The 19,686-nt window shown below is 43.1% G+C and overlaps 1 protein-coding gene across 3 annotated transcripts; it reads left to right on the top strand.

Moving 5' to 3' along the window:
* The first annotated feature begins 14,614 nt into the window (after nt 1–14,614).
* LOC121682410 lies at nt 14,615–19,135 on the top strand. 3 transcript variants are annotated; one of them, XR_006022552.1, is made up of 3 exons: nt 14,615–16,336; nt 16,443–18,276; nt 18,653–19,135. XR_006022552.1 is itself a non-coding variant. In XM_042062544.1 (3 exons), exons 2-3 carry the CDS (start codon nt 18,114–18,116, stop codon nt 19,117–19,119), a joined length of 630 nt encoding a protein of 209 aa, XP_041918478.1. In that variant the 5' UTR covers nt 14,615–16,587; nt 18,021–18,113; the 3' UTR covers nt 19,120–19,135. The 3 variants fall into 3 exon arrangements, 2 of the variants coding, with proteins under 2 accessions (XP_041918478.1, XP_041918479.1); XM_042062544.1 differs by having other exon boundaries at nt 14,615–16,587; nt 18,021–18,276; XM_042062545.1 differs by lacking the exon at nt 14,615–16,336 and having other exon boundaries at nt 16,571–16,587; nt 17,808–18,276.
* The last annotated feature ends 551 nt before the right edge of the window (nt 19,136–19,686 follow it).

Genomic DNA, 19,686 nt, shown 5'->3' with positions numbered 1-19,686 from the left:
GCATGATGGAGTCTTCTACTTCATCTCCATTTGACGGGATATTTCCATTTGACGGTACCATCAAGTTAAAATGTTGCCAAATACTGTATATGTTTATGGAGATCAGCAGGATAACTAGCTAATTTTCAGTGGTGGCAGTGCTAAAGTTAGCTGGCTATTTTCAGTCCCAGGTGTGTGTAACGTTACCACCAAAAACCAGCCAGTCCATAACGTGAAACCATCCTAATTGTTAGTTTAATTTGAACTTGTTTGGAACAGTTAATATGTGGCTAAAGGGCTCAACATGCTTTTACGTCAACTCCACGGCATAGCTACGCCACCACTCCTACGGCATCGTGACCCTTTTATGGTTCTACGTCGGTTCACCGCCATGCGCTCAGTGTCGCCTGTGTCTGCGTCGCTCACCACCGAAAACAATAGACTGTATGACCGAAACTGTACTCAAATGTATGTAGAATGGCAAACCCCATAGACTGTCTTGCCAAAATATTGTAAAGTCGGTGTCTTCCTTACTGAGTGCTACCCATCCCAGAATGCAATGTGTGTGAATGCTAGATTGTGTAACGTTGGTTTTTGTGAGTGTAATTGCGTTTACCTTGTCGTATATGTGTTAGCTTGTGTACTGTAGTCTTTCTTTAGATTGTACCTCATGTGTTTACCTCGTGTGTTGTATATGATTACCCTGTTGTGTTGTGTATTGTGCTTGTTTTAGTGACTTCCCTTGTGTTTTCTTTGTAATGGTGTCTGAGTGTATTTGTGTTCCCTGCTTCTGCTTAATAAACATTTTATTGGACAACTGTGTCTCATCAATCGTTACAATATGAATCTTATTTGTTTGGCCTTTTCTTGCTTAGATTTTGTACAAAGTATCGAGAAATAGACACAGTAAAATCCATTGACCTAGTTACTGTAACCAACAAATACTGTAAGTCAGGTTATTTGCGAGGTGTCTGCCAGCCAGTTTAAGTTATGTTAGCAAGCGAACTTTAGCACCATTGCCCACACAATACTGCTTTCTTGCGAAGTGCTAATTTTAAAACGTTACTGACATATAAACACTTTACAAACGGATACCCCGTCATTGTAACCAAAATGTGTCTGAGTTTATTTGCAAAGCTTATGTCAGTGAACTAGCATGTTGCTACCTCCCCACAGTAGGCTGCTTGAAACACCGACTATCAACACACAGTATGAGTTGATCAATCACAGTCCTTGCAGTCTGCGTCGTCTCGACGCAAAGTTACAATTTTTTGGAGGTGCAAGTCAAGCTATGCGGCGACGCAGAGGGGTCTGCGGGGGTACGCCATCGATTCGACGCAGAAGCATACAATAGGTTTTAGGCTACTTCAACTTAATGGTGGCTTGAAAGAAATCACTTTGCCTGTTAGCTAGCTGGCTAACTGCACCATCACAAAACATGTTTAATTAGCATACCAACAGTCTGCTAACCTGTTGACTGTTGGAGGTTTAAAAGTTTTTTTTTTTTTTTTCTGGGAGTTTAATGTTATATCCAGTCAGCCAGAACTATGTTTTTACGAGCCTGTTGTTGTGGAGATTTAACACTAGCAGTAATGCTAGCAATCTGGCATGAATTTGTTGGTGCTTTATTTAAAGGGATACCAGGCAAGCCTGATGCTTTTTCTCTATGAAGCTCCCCCTACCATCTGTACTTGTCGATACGTGTGCGAGCCCTCGCTCGGTCTGAAGCTCTTTTCCTTTTCTTTGCATCTTCCGTCAAGGGTTTTCGCTGCTTATTCGCCGGCTCTGCCATTATACACACGTTTGCAACAATCGCTAGCGTTTCGTTAGCCTGCCTCTGTGCTGGGGATGCAGGATGTAAACTTATCCTGCTTCTCGCGATGTCTGAGAATTCCCTGTTGATGCCAATTCAGTGTGCTTCTGTCTATTGTTGAGTTTTGTTTGAAAAATGCCTAAAAAATCCATAATTCTATATACAGTGAACTTTATTGAACTAATTTGATTTACTTACTTTACTTAATTGCCTTAATATATTCATATAAATATTTGAGTTATTGTTACTCAAGGTCAGTGGTGTAGTGGGGATTTTTAAAGTGGGGGGACACTTTTTTAATGACATCATTGCAAAAACTGTCACACTCGCACCTCCACATACATCGGTGCGTAAGGCCAAATTGTTACCAGCTTTTGTGAAAATGAAACCGAATTAAAAAAAAAAAACAATTAAATGACATGGATTAGCTTAAAAATGTAGCCTAATGTCTTCACCCAAACAACACTTTTCCACCAAAGTCTATGAATATGGTCTGTAGCTTTTCATTTTGTTGTATCATACAATAAACAGACAAACCATAATGTAGAATAGCCTGTGTAATCTAGCGTAGTCTAATCTCCTTGACCCATAACATGCCGCGGCATGGCTTCATTCATTACCACACGTAAACCATGGCAATAACAATAACACAAGCAGGATTCACATGCATTCAACACGCTGTGTGGGCAGTGTAGCTCAATTTGAGGGGGCATCATGAATGTCATTGCGAATGATTAAAATGCAGAGGTGCACAGCCAATAAAACAAAACAAAAAAAAACAGAACATTGGGCAGGCAAGTGCCAGTCATTTGAAAAGTTTTTTTTTTGGATGAAAGTAGCTGCGTATCGTAAGTTTTCCCTATAGTATATATACTTTTTGATCCCGTGAGGGAAATTTGGTCTCTGCATTTAACCCAATCGGTGAATTAGTGAAACACAAACAGCACACAGTGGACACACAGTGAGGTGAAGCACACACTAATCCCGGCGCAGTAAGCTGCCTGCTTCAATGGCGGCGCTCGGGGAGCAGTGAGGGGTTAGGTGCCTTGCTCAAGGGCACTTCAGCTGCGGGTCGGGGGCTGGTCGGGGCTCGAACCGGCAACCCTCCGGTTATAAGTCCAGAGTGCTAACCAGTGGGCCACGGCTGCCCAAACCCTATTGTTCTTCGGGTTCACCGGGTCATTACTTTTGGTTAAATAGCCTTATCACTTATATTGGAGCTCCCTCGATTATAATCACTCGTATTACTCACACATGCTTATCGTGTCATTTTGACCGCTGGATTAGCCTACCTGCTTTCTGCAAAACACAAACGAAGGAATTGCAACAGTGGGCCATGAAGATGCTTGTCATTCTAACAAATTTTATGACAAAGAGGCCTAATTGGAGACGTTTGCGTGATGCGTTGTTATCACTGGTAACAAAACTCATTATATTAAAATGCTCAAAACAATGCTCCAAGAAGTGGGGGGATGGCATTCCTCCGCGTCCAACGCCCACTACACCCCTGCTCAAGGTAATTAGTTTACTGAAATATTTTGAGTTAGGGTTTATAGTGAAGATGCTGTTCTGGACATCTGGTCACCCTGAGTGTCTTTGGGGACATTAGACACACACACACACACTCTCCCTCCCTTTCTTTCTCTCTCTCTCTCTCTCACCCACACACCTACACATACACCTACGCACACAGACACACACTCTCTCTCCCTTTCTTTCTCTCTCTCGCTCTCACCCACACACCTACGCACACACACACACTCTATCCCTTTCTTTCGCTCTCTCTCTCATCCACACACCTACACACACACACACTCTCTCTCTCTCACACACACACACACACATTTGAGAGGCTGTGGGAGTGAGTTGGGCTGTTGTTTCATCTGGGTGAAGAGCTTTTGACTCCTTCAGCCGTCTGCATCAGGGGGGCTGTTGCCACCACACTGTCCAGACACACACACACACACACACAGTCCATCTGTTAGATACTCCGGTCCATCTTTGCTGTTTTAGTTAGAGTCCTGTTCAGTATTATATATATATATATATATATTGGCATTTTTTTTGTTCAGGAGAGAAAATGAGATCACACGCACATCCATACGCACGTATGCACACGGCGGTTACAGGACTTGTTGCTGTTAGTAGCTATTGAAGATGAGCTAATTCTCTGAGACAAGACTTCAAGAATGCCATGAATACAAAACACAAAGACTGAAGGCTGCAAAGCTAGAGCAGTTGTCTCCGTTGGGCAAGAGCAGGGGAATTGGTATGCTGGTCATAACATTAGCATTAGAGGAGCTGCATTAGCATGCTGTTGAAAGCACTGTGCTTTACTGTTGTTACAACATTCACACAGTTGAAAGCACAGTGCTTTACTGTTGTTACAACACTCACACAGTTGAAAGCACAGTGCTTTACTGTTGTTACAACACACACACAGTTGAAAGCACTGTGCTTTACTGTTGTTACAACACTCACACAGTTGAAAGCACAGTGCTTTACTGTTGTTACAACACACACACAGTTGAAAGCACTGTGCTTTACTGTTGTTACAACACACACACAGTTGAAAGCACAGTGGGAAGGTTTTATTTGCGGGATAGGGGGTATTGCATAACATTTCATGACACACACACACACACACAAACACACACTCACACACATACACATCTCACCACACACGCTTAAACTCACTCACACACACTGCACACACTCATATACATCTCACAACACACACTCACACACATACATAACCAGGGCTGCCAACTTTAAAAAAAAAACTTGGGGTGAGATTTGGTGGGGCTTTTGTGGTAATCAAAATTCAGCATCATTACCGTACAGCAAAAAAACAAATGTATACCATTTACAAAACAAAACAAATGTATACCATTTACAAAACAAAACAAATGTATACCATTTACAAAACAAAACATATGTATACCATTTACAAAATTACAATTACAATTTATACAAATGCATGTACTGACATCAATAGTTTACATGAGAATACATTATAATTCGGCCCAAAGTTGGAGACCATGTAGAAATTTGTTGCAATTTCAAAACCGGATTACTCGAGAACCACTTATTGTACAGAGGCATTCTTCATATCCTCATATTCGGTCTGCTGTTTATTGTGATATTGGGTTTGCCATGTTATGAGTGAAGAGTGGGAGTGGGCTCTGTGCAGAATGCAAATATGATTACATTCCATGGAAGTTCAATGTTAATTTTCTCGCGAACCATTTACCACAGCAATTTGGCACTAATATCATAGGAAAGCTGAGATTCCGCTCATTCACGCAATATATTGTGCGATATCTGTGTGACGAGTACTTCGCAAGCTGGACTTGAGATTGTATTGGGGCCCAGCAGTCAAAGACTCTGACGCCCCTGCTAAGGTAGATAAACTCATCTGTCAGGCATTGACCGGGGTGTGTCAGGAGAGCGTGTGAGAGCCAATCAAAGGAGTGAGTCTCTCGGACAATGCGTGAGAGTTGGGAGCCCTGCATATCTCACCACACACACTTACACTCAGACACACAAACACACACACTTACGCTCATACACATACATATCTCACCACACACACACACATACACATCTCACCACACTCACACACACATACTGCGCACACACACACTTACATACCAACTTCACTACACACAGTTACACTGCACTCTGTTACGTAATAAAATCATGTGCAAATAGTGGTGTGTATGTGCGTACGTGTGTTTGTATGTGTGTATCTATGTGCGGATGTGTGTTAAGGTGTGTGTGTGTTTCCTGACCATGTGCTATATTTCCTAAAGGGAGAGGAGGTGGTATGTAAGAGTGTGTGTGTGTATGCAGTGTGTGTGTGTGGTGAGATGTGTATGTATGTGCTATATTTCCTAAAGGGAGAGGAGGTATTGTGTATAAATAAATGAAGACTTGCTTCTGTCTGCAGGACTTCAGGTGGCAGATGGCACAGCAGGAATTTCTGAGGAATTTTGCTGCCTTCTACCTGCACACACACACACATTTCATAACACACACACACACACACACTATTTCACGACACACACACTCACAGACAAACACACACACACACACACTTCACGACACACACACACACACTTCACGACACACACACATGCACACACACTTCACGACACACACACACTTCATTACACACATCTGCACTCCACAGACTAACTTCACTAAAACAAAGTCCAATAAATAACTCCAAAGTAGCGGGATTCTCCAGAGAGGCTGCACCCTACTGGGATGATGGGAAAGCGCCATCCATTCTAAAGAGTGATATTTGGGCAAATAATTGAATTTGTGCTTCATGAATTAAAGAACAGCCATGCAAATTCTAATTTGTAATTCACTTAACTGCCCGAGCATGAAATCCATTTTTCCTCATTCTTGACACATTTTTTTCTTTCGTTTCCTGAATCAATTTGGGTAATGCAGCTGGTTGTCACTTCATCACGTCATATTGCATTAAAGTGAAACGGTGTGTGTGTGTGTGTGGGAGGATGACATTAAAACACTGAAGACTTCACCTGAGATCACTATGGGGGAGACAGTTCTGATACAGTAATAACAGACATATGCACACTGCTAACCAGTTCTCTTCTGTGTGTCTGTTCTACTGTGAGTGTGTTCTACTGTGAGTGTGTTCCACTGTGAGAGAGTGTTCTACTGTGAGTGTGTTCTACTGTGAGAGAGTGTTCTTCTGTGAGTGTGTTCTACTTTGAGAGTGTGTTCTACTGTAAGAGAGCGTTCTTCTGTGAGTGTGTTCTACTGTGAGAGAGCGTTCTTCTGTGAGTGTGTTCTACTGTATAAGTACTGTATAAGTATATATACTCTTTTGATCTTGTGAGGGAAATTTGGTCTCTGCATTTATCCCAATCCGTGAATTAGTGAAACACACTCAGCACACAGTGAACACACAGTGAGGTGAAGCACACACTAATCTCGACGCAGTGAGCTGCCTGCAACAAGAGAATGAGTGAGAGAATGTGTTCTGCTAGGAGAGAGTGTGTTCCTCTAGGAGAGAGTGTGTTCCTCTGTGAGTGTGTTCTGCTGTGAGAGTGTGTTTCTCTGTGAGTGTGTTCTGCTGTGAGAGAGTGTTCTTATGTGAGTGTGTTCTATTGTGAGTGTGTTCCTCTGTAAGTGTGTTCTGCTGTGAGAGTGTGTTCCTCTGTGAGTGTGTTCTGCTGTGAGAGTGTGTTCCTCTGTGAGTGTGTTCTGCTGTGAGAGAGTGTTCTTATGTGAGTGTGTTCCTCTGTGAGTGTGTTCTTATGTGAGTGTGTTCTGCTGTGACAGAGTTACCTGGTGCTGATGGGATGTAAATCTGCCTTAAGCTGTGGTGTATCGCCAATAGCCTCGATACCAGAGTGTGATCTGTGAGCTGTGTGTGTGTGTGTCTGTGTGTGTGTGTGGCTGTGTGGCTGTGTGTGTGTGTGTGTGTGTGTGTGTGTGTGTGGCTGTGTGTCCAGCGTGAGTTGACCATTAGTGCAGCAGCCTTGAGCGCTGAGTGTGAGTAGTGGTGTATCCCCGGTCACCTCAGATATCAATCGGGGCAGCAGAGATGTGGGCTGCAGGTTTTGCAGGTTTAAAGGGGAGAGATCTGGGCTGCAGGTTTATTACAGGTTTAAAGGGGAGAGATCTGGGATGCAGGTTTATTACAGGTTTAACCCTTACAAGCCCGACCGTTCTAATTTCGTTAAAATTTTAACGATGACCAATCATCTAATATCTCAGCTGTCCAATGACTGATTTTATTTCTGAAATCTTCCCCGTAATGCTGACAACATAAGCCTCAATTTGATATGATTGGTTAAGGGGTTTATGGCGCTAAATGTTTTGGATACTTGAAGATGAGTCGTGAAAAAAACTTTTCACTTCAGTTGTACATTTTGACATGGATGCCACCTGCACTTCGTTGGAGTTTACCTCGACTGGAAACCACACAGCTGGATAAACTGAGGTAATATATGTTTTTACATCGTTTCTAGTTATGGTTAATCTTAATTTGTAGTCATAAAATCATGTTATTTGACAGTAATATGCTTTCTCATCAGCGTCAACATTATGGCATAGTGGGGGCTAAGTGCATCGTCATGTAACTTTAGCTAGCTGCATTACTCTGAACTGCTTGCAGTATTCTCGTTTGCTTTTGATATCAGTTATTTTCATTTGACAATTACAGTGCATGAAAATGCACTGTACTGTTCTTCCTAGGCATTTTATTCTTCCGCTAATGCATTTAATGCAGCTTCAACCGTTTAACGTAGAAACTATGTTACGTAGGTCTTACTTAGGACATGGGGGCTTTGTATTTTTCATCTTTGTAACTTTTATACTTTTTAAACTATTAATTAAAAACTATTCAAAATTACCCCATAGACTTAACATGGGCTGATGACATCATAATAGAGCACTTAAGCAATTAGAATCCTAGGCCAGATGTTCCGGCCACCTGCATCAACTGTCAGTTTCTCAGGCTTTAAGCATACAGTCTCATTCTCTTAAAGGTGCGATTTGTAGGATTGTTACTGAACGTTCTGTTGGCCAAAATCAAAACACTGGTGAACGTTCTCAAGACTACCAGACGCGAGCCTCTTCTGGGTTGCCAGATGTAATGAAGACTTAGCTAACGTTAGTTGACCTGCAGCTGCTTTAACGTTTCTCCAACCATGACCCAGCTACACATTACGGAAACAGTGAAAACAAAAAATACCTCTCTAACCAACGTAACATATTTAGCTGAAGTTAGCGATGCAGATGAAGTTTAGCATAGGCTACCTGTTGTGGAGAAATAAGGCCAGCTCTGCGTCAGACTTGATATTCTTCGTTTGACGAAGACGTCACCATCTCAGGAAGCTCCTCCGATGTCCACTTAATTTGTTTCTTGTTTTAATTTTGGAAATTTGCCTGCCTCTTGTAGGTGTTCATGACTACAACTGACAGCTGTTGACAGTTGGCCTTTGCTAATTTGGCAACCCAAATAGGAGGACGCGTTAGCCCATTATTAATACGCTATTCTAGAATGAATCGTCCAAAACATAAACGAAAAGTCCAAGAGATTCCGCCCCGTAACTGATTTTTTTTCATGGGTTTTACGGGGTTTCACGGGTTAGAGTAATGTTGTCAAATAAGCCATTACTTCAATTCAGCGTGATCATTTTTGGAATGGTTACAGTTTATTTTCCATTATTTCCTACATACTGGACCTTTAATAAGACTACACATCTTTTTCAACTGTTTCCTCTGTCCACAACATAATTTAACCATTTAAACTATCCACCTATTTAACTGTTCAGTCATTCCAACTATATTAAACCTCATCTACCTAGTTCAGTCATTCCAACTATATTAAACATCATCTACCTAGTTCAGTCATTCCAACTACATTAAACCTCATCTACCTAGCAAATAATTAAACCTTTTAAACTATCCACCTATTTAACTGTTCAGTCATTCCAACTACATTAAACCTCATCTAGGCCTACCTCGCAAATAATTATGACCGCCGCGCAGCGAAGCGGCGGTCATATAGGTTTAGTCAGATTTTTTTTTCTTTTTCGCATGCCCAAATTTCCGTCAATGATTCCCGGGACACTGAAAGACCGGGGTACACAAAACTTGGTGGACATGTAACCCCACATGGATAGCATGGAACCATCGTTTTTCGTTTTGATCTGTAGCCCCCCCGCTGAATTGGACCCCCCGAAAGGAGGGTAGGGCAGAGTCTGTGAATATCTCGAAAACCGTAGGGTTTAGGAGGACCATTTTTTTTTTGTATGTTGATCTCAAGGGGCCATGTCAACCCATTCCATAACCACTCATTTCATGTATAGCGCCACCTAGTTAAACACAAAAAAGTAAAAATGAGGTGGTGTAATTGAAGGTATCTGTGACCTAACATAGTCAAAACTGCACGAAATTGGAAGTGTAGGATCATTATGACACCCTCTGTATGCACGCCAAGTTTTGTGGAATTCCGTTCATGGGAGGCCACACAATAAATTAATTTATGTTACTATACACCAACTGGCCTGTAGGTGGCCGGAGACAGTTTTCTGTGAATATCTCGAGAACCGTAGGGCCTAGGAGGTCCACCTTTTTTTTGTATGTTGGTCTTAAGGGGGCATGTCAACCCATCCCATTACCACTTATTTCATGTATAGCGCCACCTAGTTAAAAATTAAAAAGCAAAAAATTAGGTGTTTTCATCTCAATATCTTTGGCTGACAAGGTCAAAACTGCACGAAATTAAAAGTGTAGGATCATTATGACACCCTCTGAATGCATGCCAAGTTTTGTGTACTTTTGTTCATGGGAGGCCTTACAATAAAATAATTTATGTGTACATTTAGTGATGTACACCAACAAGGATTCCCGGGACACTGAAAGACCGGGGTACACAAAACTTGGTGGGCATGTACCCCCACATGGATAGCATGGAACCGTCATTTTTCGTTTTCATCTGCAGCCCCCCCGCTGGACTGGACCCCCCGAAAGGAGGGTAGGGCAGACACAGTTCTCTGTGAATCTTTTATGGTATGTTGGTCTCAAGGGCCCACATCAACCTGGCTCATAATCACTCATTTGTGATTTGCCCCCACCCCCCCGGTAAAAAATGAAAATCAGTAGGATTAAAAGAAAGCCAAAATAAATATTCATCATCATCATCATGGCTGCATTTTCAGTATTGGCGAGAAGTAGTCGTTTGTCCACTAGATGGCGCATCGTTGCAGTGAGACGTAATTTTGTTGGAAGTTAAAAGTGGGTTGGAAAAAACAATGGACGCTTCATACAAGGACTGTAATTTACCGCAGCGAACATCTAATAAGGATAGGACGATGTTCACATGAAGTGTAATTCCCATTTCTTCTTGAAGCCGAAATAAATCTGAGGATGTTTATCGGACATGCTTGGTTTTTACTGCAGGTAGGCCTACGTTAATCTTGTAATATCAATAAGGACCTAGGTAATGTTACCGTTAGCGTTGGTTGAGTGATGGAGGCATTTGATTTATTGCATTTGTAGAAAACTATAAATGCGGTTATACCAAGCAAATGTATAGCAGCACTGTTTGTATCTTTCGACTGCCATTTATTGCACGTGCTACAAAATCATTCTGTGCAATGGAAGATTTACCAACGTTACACCGGTCTGATACAGTTTTGCCTATACATGCGTGAGACTGAGACGCCTGTTTATTTTGTTTTAAGTGCGTGCAGGGTGTGAGAGGGGAATCGATGTGCTTTGATTACAGCTTGGTAGTTGTAGTCTGTGAAGTTAAAAAGCACGTGTGTGTGAAGTATCCAAACAATGACACCTTCATTTCATTATGGCTGCTTTAGCAAAACACCTTAAGCTACTGTGTAGTGGGTCCCATTGAGAAGTGGCTACTTCATTCGCGCTTTCCTTGACTCATGGAGCTGCGTGAATGTTATTACAACTTTTCGCCACGATATGACAGTTTAAGTCCGCTTGATAGGCTACTGTAAGGCGTAAGCCATTGGTCTCCAAAGGAGATTTTATTTGTGTCGCCAGCATAGCCTATTGACAATTTATGTTGTAAATAGGCCTACCTTATAATCCTACCTGTAGCTTAGGGAAGCTAACAGCTTTCTATTACGATCTAGTTTGTTAGTTACCGTTTTGTCATAACTCCCTGATGCATTTTTGCATTTAGAATAGCCAGAGCGTGTATATCTCAATCGGAAAATTAAACAATATCGGGTGCCTATGGACTAGGCTGGGTGAACCCAGCCTGATCTGCCCGCTATTTATTTTTTGATTTCTTAAAAGATTGAGCTTGGTCTGATGAAAGCCAGACTAGCCATGGACCTCAGTTAAACAATGCAAGGGAACATGAATCAGCCTATATTTGCACTAACAATAACGGACAAAAGCTCTTCAACTTTGGCCCGTTAAAATGTGTATGAACAGTCTAGCGACGCATTTCATCAAGGCCCATTTGGACATGTCAGTTATTTGCACCACTGGTTAGATGTAAAACAGCATTTCGTTTCAGACTAGGCTACTGTTACTTAATTTGTGCATTGACAATAAAGTATTACATGAACTAAAGATGACTAAAATCTTATGTAGAAGAAGAAACATTCACAAAAAATCCATCCATCCAAAAATGACCTTTGTTTTTGATAGTTGTTGAAAACGGCATGGAACTGACAGAGATGTTTTTGTTTAAAAATACATAAAAAATAAATAAATAAATAAATAAATAACATTATGCTGATACCTTTTGCTTTTCCCAAATACAATGTAGCCTACAGGTGTAAGTGACCTTTCATCAATCCAGTTGCAATGGATGAACTGTGATGAACTGCCCTACTTGTGATTGTTTAGAGATTTTAAAGGTTTTATAACAATTCTACATCTTCTTTGGCTATTCTACAATCTATTCACCTTTTCAGCACCAGTAGGGTACTTTCTGTGCAGCCGCACACACACTCAGGCATGCCAAACAAGCATACACAAAAGTTTCATTTTAAAGATTTATTTTCGCGGAACGGATGTACAGGACTGAGCGGCGGTCATATTTTGTACCGCTATGCGGCACATCTAGTTTAACCTTTTAAACTATCCACCTATTTAACTGTTCAGTCATTCCAACTATATTAAACCTCATCTATCTAGTTTAGTCATTCCAACTATATTAAACCTCATCTACCTAGGAAATAATTTAACCATTTAAACTATCCACCTATTTAACTGTTCAGTCATTCCAACTATATTAAACCTCATCTAGGCCTACCTCGCAAATAATTTAACCTTTTAAACTATCCACCTATTTAACTGTTCAGTCATTCCAACTATATTAAACCTCATCTATCTAGTTTAGTCATTCCAACTATATTAAACCTCATCTACCTTGGAAATAATTTAACCATTTAAACTATCCACCTATTTAACTGTTCAGTCATTCCAACTATATTAAACCTCATCTACCTAGTTCAGTCATTCCAACTATATTAAACATCATCTACCTAGGAAATAATTAAACCTTTTAAACTATCCACCTATTTAACTGTTCAGTCATTCCAACTATATTAAACCTCATCTACCTAGTTCAGTCATTCCAACTATATTAAACCTCATCATGTTGGTTGCCAATTAGCACATCATCTGTTTTAACAATATATTTCACACCATATGTTTTGCATTTTCATGCACTGGTAATTCCCTGGAATTGCATTTTCTAGTTTCATTTAAAAACCTGTTAGTATATAACCTGTAAGTAAGTTTGTTTTCTAGTACCAATGTGCTTGTTAGGTAAGCATTATATTGGCAAGTCAGTATAGCATACCAAAGCTGAATAAATCAATGGGCGGCGCGTTTCTAAGTTGCGTTCTCTTACATGAAATAAGTTGAGCGATATTTTTACTCCTCTCAATATGTAGTTGTAGAAAACAAGATGTGAAATCACGGATTCTGTCAGAAATGTAGTGCTAATTAACTTATTGCCTCTCCTCGGGTTGTTACCTCGCTAGGCAGTTTGTAGTGAACTGTTTTACCTTGCTAACTTCTAAATGACAAACATCAGACGTGCTTGTCTCAACATTTTCTAAGATGGCATGACTTGATATTCTACTCTTCTCAATATGTAGTTATAGAAAACATGATGTGAAATCACATATTATGTCAGAAATGTCATTATTGCATTTCAGCAGTTAGTTACTAGGTGAAATGTAATCTGTCTTTATCTTAATGCCAGCCAGGCAATCAGATTTAGGGTAGCTAAACCCATGTGTAATAAAATGACTTTTCATACTTCTAAATATTTTTGAGTTACTCAGAATGCTTCAATAGTTTAGGCTACCTTTTCTTGTGTATGGATGTGCACACGCACACATCTGTAGTTTTGTGATTTTATTTTTTAAATAAATAAAGGTGTTACATTTGTATGATTTTACTGTTGTTTCAGATGGAGGATGACAAGACCTACACAGACCTCCTTGCAGGCCTGAAGAGGTAGCTGACTGCTGATGAGCTTGCGCTCATAATGTTGAAGACCATGTGAGGATGGAGGAAGAAGGTATAGATTTAGGTGGCGTGCGTAGGGTGGTGTAGACTGCCACTAAAACACTGTGAAATAGAGTTATGTTGTTTTTTATATGTTGTTGACCCAGGCATATGTGGTTTTACCAACTGGAACGGGTGGGAGGTTGTGCTTAGTAGGCCATCATATGCAAACACACAGTGCAGGGGCATGGGACGAAGAAACCCCAGAAGAGTTTCACAGTTTTCTGGGATTGATTATTGACATGGGACTTCACTTCCCTCCCTAATATCCATTGCTACTGGGGAACCAAGTCTCAGAAGGGATCAGGGAGAGTTGACCAAATGAGAAATACATATTGTGTACACTTTTTCTCCATTGACATTGCCGTTGTCAGTAGTTTCTTATTATTCAAGTTTGGCTATGCAGAATCTGGTGTTGAACCTAGGTTTGGTAGCTACAGCCAGAAAGACTTTGGTGAAAATCTATCACAACAGCTGGCAGGCATTTCCGTCAAAATTTCAGCCTCGCCTTCAGCTGCTCCAACTACTACTCTGTCGTCTTTTCATCAAGTACATATTCCTGTACAGCAGGAGCCAAAGAAAAATTGTTGGCTTTGTTATAAAAACAATACATAATAACACTAAAGTAACTTGTATGGCCTGGAGTTTAGCGGTAGGTGACTGTTTTTTGGTAAACAAAATTGCTGTCAGATTTGGCATTCTACAGAAGGGAATGCTGTCAGGGAGCCTATAGGACTGGATGTTTTGGCTCCCTCTGGTGTTGCTCTATGTGTTTCGCATTTCAGTTTTTTCCTGTTGCCACACCCTTGTCCTTATTTGGTCTGTTTCCTGTCTTGCCTATTATCTCCCAATTACCTTCCCACCTGCATTTTATCTCAGTTTGTTTGTTGAGTATTTAAACCCTGTGTTGTTCGTTGTTCTTTGTCTGATCGTTGTGTCTGTGTTTGTGAGACCTGCCTAAGAGTACCTGTTACCGGCATGTAAGCGCTGCCGACTTTTCAGTTTTTTGTGCTCTGTTTAGTTTTGAACTCATCCCGCCTGAGAGGTCTTTTTGTTATCGAGAGCCTGTTTTTGTTGATGATCAAGTTTGTGGAGTATTGAATATTTTCACTCCAATAAACCAAGACTGCAAGATATTCTGTAATCTGCATTTGATTCCTCTGACCACCCTGACAGTATGATCAGACCAAGATGGAATCAGCAGATTTCACACAGCTCAAGTCTGTTCTGGAGAGACCGGGAGTGATGATTGGGAAACATGAGAACCAGTTCGATTCCGTGCAGAAGTCCTTGGATTCCATTGCATCCAACCTCACCGATCTGGCTGCCCAGCTGCAACACCTCCAGCTCCCGGCGTCCAAGCCGCCGCCTCAGTCCCGAGTGACTGGCTCAGCCTCTTTTTTCACGCAGCAGAATCCTAACCCTGAGCCTCGGCTGCCTCCCCCTGAACCCTACAGTGGGGATCCTGGAACCTGCAGGTCTTTTCTATCTCAGTGCTCCCTGGTGTTCCAGCTTCAACCAGCAACCTTCCCAACCGACCGGTCCCAGATTGCCTATGTCATTACTCGCCTGACGGGCCGGGCCCGTGAGTGGGGAACAGCCATATGGGACGCAGATGCTCCAGCCTGCCACTCCTTTGATCAAGGTCTTCGACAGATCTTTCCAAGGTCGGGAGGCTGCCAGGGAGATACTCCAGTCCAGACAGGGGAAGAGGTCCGTATCAGATTTTGCCATCGATTTTCGCACTCTAGCGACCACCAGTGGCTGGAATGTCGATGCCCAGCTTGATGTCTTCCTCAATGGTCTCTCTGACTCAATCAAGGATGAACTGCTTACCCTTGAGTTGCCTCAGGATTTTGATGGTCTGGTGGACCTAGCGATTCGCATTGAGAAGCGGCTTAAGCAGCGTCATAGTGAGCGAGGTTATAACCGAGGATGGAGGTCACCTGCTGCATCAACCCACAGTGTCTCACCGCCTCCTGCTGCCTCCAGTGATTCCCCTGAACCCATGCAAGTGGATCGAGCCCGTTTGTCTCCAGCTGAGAGGAAGAGGAGGATGGACTCCAGTTCTTGCCTGTATTGTGGCCAACCCGGTCATTTTGTTGCCCATTGCCCGGTAAAAGGCAACGCTCACCTGTGAAGGGGGAGTTACTGGTGAGCGCTACTCTTCTACCTCCCTCTACTACCCGTTTCCTCATCTCAGCCACCCTCACTGCCGGGAGTCGCCGCCACCCTGTGTCCGTCCTCATTGATTCTGGCGCTGATGGGAATTTCCTGGATGCTCGTCTGGCTGCTGAACTCTGTCTCTCGCCCATCAAGCTCCAACAGCCTCTTGAGGCAAAGGCCTTGACCAGGGTGAAATTGGCCCTGGTGTCCCACATCTCCCCACCCTTGGGTCTGCTCATTTCTGGAAACCACCAGGAGGCGTTGTCCTTTCACCTGCTAGAGTCCCCACATGCACCTATTGTCCTGGGCCATCCATGGCTGGTCAGACATAACCCACACATAGATTGGGCTAGGGGCAACATAATGGGTTGGAGCTCTTCCTGTATGTCTAATTGTCTGCGTAATACCCTCATTCTTCTGTCTTCAGATCCTTCTAGTGCAGCTCCTCTCATGGACGACCTTGTCAGGGGTACCCCCGGAGTATCTGGATCTCAAGGCTGTTTTCAGCAAGGCCCGAGCTACCTCATTGCCACCTCACCGCCCGTATGATATGGCCATTGATCTTCTGCCTGGTACGTCGCCCCCTAGGGGTCGTCTCTACCTATTATCCATTCCTGAAACTAAGGCCTTGAATGAAATATATTGGGGACTCTCTAGCCGCAGGAATCATTCGACCCTCCTCCTCTCTTGCCGGGGCGGGGTTTTTCTTTGTGGGGAAGAAAGACGGCTCCTTGCGCCCCTGCATAGATTACAGGGGTCTGAATGACATCACCATCAAGAACCGCTACCCGCTCCCCTGGCTTTTGAGCAACTACAGGGGGCCAAGATTTTTTCAAAACTCTACCTCCGTAGTGCCTACCACTTGGTCCGAATAAGGGAAGGGGATGAGTGGAAAACTGCATTCAACACGCTATCTGGTCACTATGAATACCTGGTCATGCCTTTCGGTCTAACTAATTGCCCAGCGTCTTATAAATGATGTCCTCCGGGACCTGTTGGGAAAATTTGTGTTTGTTTATCTGTATGACATTATTTTTTTTTTTTTTTTTTCCCCAATCTGTCTCCCAGCATGTTCAACATGTCCGCTGTGTCCTTCAACGCTTGCTCGAGAATCAGCTCTTCGTCAAAGCAGAGAAATGTGAATTCCACAAGGAGACAATTTCCTTCCTGGGCTTCGTAATAACATCTGGGGGAATTAAGATGGATAGTCCCAAGGTCAAGGCTGTTACTGACTGGCCTCAGCCAACCACTAGACGGGAGCTCCAGGCGTTTCTGGGATTTGTTAACTTTTATAGGCGTTTTATAAGAAATTATGGCACAGTGGCTGCGCCCCTCACGTCCTTGACCTCTTCCAAGGTACCTTTTTCCTGGACCCCTGCCGCCGAAGAGGCTTTTGTGCAGCTTAAGAAGCTTTTTACTACTGCCCCTATTTTGTGCCGTCCAGACCTGACTCGCCAATTCATTGTTGAGGTAGATGCCTCAAATGTAGGTGTGGGGGCGGTTCTGTCCCAGCACTCCGCCACCGATCAGAAGGTCCACCTCTGCGCGTTTTACTCCCATCGACTCACCCCGACCGAGCGCAACTATGACGTAGGGGACAGAGAGCTGCTGGCCGTCAAGCTCGCACTCGAGGAGTGGCGCCATCTGTTGGAGGGCACTGAGAAACCATTTTTAGTGTGGACAGACCACATAAACCTGGAATACTTGCGTTCAGCCAAACGTTTAAATCCTCGTCAAGTCTGTTGGTCTCTATTCTTCTCCAGGTTCAACTTCTCTCTGTCTTTCCGTCCAGGCTCTAAGAATGGCTAACCTGACGCACTCTCCCGCCAGTTCCCAGATTCTGGTTCTGTGCCCGCTCCCAGTACCATCCTGCCTCTTCAGTGTGTTGTGGGGGCCGTCACTTGGGACATAAGAGCCCACCGTCCACACTGCCCAGTCTGGTGAGTCCACTCCTTCTGCCTGTTCTCCTAACCAACTTTTTGTGCCTCAATCTGTCCGTCCCCAGGTCATGCAGTGGGCTCACACCACTAAACTAACCTGCCACCCTGGAGTGAGGCGCACTATGGCGTTCATATGACAGCGCTTCTGGTGGCCGGCTATGGAGAGAGATGTAAAGCGCTTTGTGGATGCCTGTCCTACATGTGCCCAGAACAAACCATCTAACCAACCACCTGCTGGCCTTCTGCAACCCCTCCTGGTCCCCAAGAGACCCTGGTCCCACATAGCCCTGGACTTTGTCACTGGCCTGCCCACGTCCCACGGTAACACCACCATTCTCACTATTGTTGATCGTTTTTCTAAATCTGTCCACCTTGTGCCTCTACCCCAACTTCCATCTGCCAAAGAGACTGCCGAGCTTGTAATTCAACATGTATTCAGGTTACATGGTCTCCCAGTTAACGTGGTTTCCGATAGGGGCCCTCAATTTACCTCTAATTTTTGGCACGCCTAAACTGTTGGGTGCCAAAGTCTGTCTGTCCTCAGGTTTCCACCCGCAGACAAATGGTCAGACTGAGCGTGCCAATCAGCAGGCGGAGACCGTTCTGCGCTGCCTGGTTTCCCAAGATCCAATGTCCTGGAGTCTTCAACTTCCTTGGGTGGAGTATTCCATTAACTCCTTGCCTGCATCTTCCACAGGCCTGTCCCCATTCCAGTGTTGTCTCGGCTACCAGCCTCCAGTGTTCCCAGCTCAGGAGGAGGATGTTGGGGTTCCGTCGGCGCAGGCCTTCATCCGACGATGCCGACGGACGTGGAAGCGCACCAGGTCAACTCTGCTTCGAGTCCAGGCGAGGGTCAAGGTACAGGCGGATCGCCATCGCTCCAAGGCTCCACACTATGTCCAAGGACAGCGGGTCTGGCTGTCAACCCGTGATCTCCCCCTGAAGGTGGTCTCGCCCAAGTTGAATCCCCGCTTCATTGGTCCGTACCCCATCAGCAAGGTCCTCGGCGGTTCGTCTGAAGCTCCCTTACCCCCCCCCCTCCGCCGCATCCATCCCACCTTCCATGTGTCCCGCATCAAGCCCTTTGTTTGCAGACCCATATGCCTCGCACCCAAACCCCCACCACCCGTCTGGTCGATATGTAATCTACTTTCAAATGTTTAGAACACATTGATTTTTGAGTGATGTTGAAGTTGATTGTATTCCTAGCTTATCATAAATAATACATTTTATAGATGTATATCATTTTCATATTACACTAATTTATATAAGGAAGAATACATTTGATTCAACTATGTCTCTTCAGAATTGATCTTCAATAAATATACAGTATACTTACTTCCTGTATTACTGGTAAGGTACATGTTTTCTTTTATATATCATTATTATTGACTGTAGCATTTGCTTATATACAAATAAATGGTTTATTCTTATGTACCAAATAAATCTAAACCATTGTGTCTGACTTCTTTATTAGTTTTTATGCATACTTTTATGTTTTTGGTGAGAAAGAGAATGTGAATTCTGTTAACATTCTAAATCCCGTTTCCTGCATTTTTTACACTGATCACTAAATTTATCATAACTTTTGAAAAGTTAATGATATTCCAATTCAGTCTTTTTTGTTAAATAGCCCACAACTTGCTGAACATGTCATACACTCTATATTTTTCTCTATCTCGTATAGAAATATGATAAAAATGAATTATGTGAATGGAATTAAATTTTAAC

The sequence above is a fragment of the Alosa sapidissima genome, chromosome 14, assembly GCF_018492685.1.
Source record: "Alosa sapidissima isolate fAloSap1 chromosome 14, fAloSap1.pri, whole genome shotgun sequence".
Taxonomy (NCBI): Eukaryota; Metazoa; Chordata; class Actinopteri; order Clupeiformes; family Clupeidae; genus Alosa; species Alosa sapidissima.
Note: the sequence above shows the minus strand (reverse complement) of the source record. Positions and strands in the feature narration are given on the sequence as shown.

Excerpts from the sequence above, each read along its gene's own strand:
- LOC121682410 (XM_042062544.1), top strand. The coding sequence starts at position 18,114 with ATGGAGAGAGATGTAAAGCGCTTTGTGGATGCCTGTCCTACATGTGCC. Across the intron at positions 18,277-18,652 it reads TGGCCTGCCCACGTCCCACG|GCCTGTCCCCATTCCAGTGT; the intron begins GTAACACCACCA and ends CATCTTCCACAG.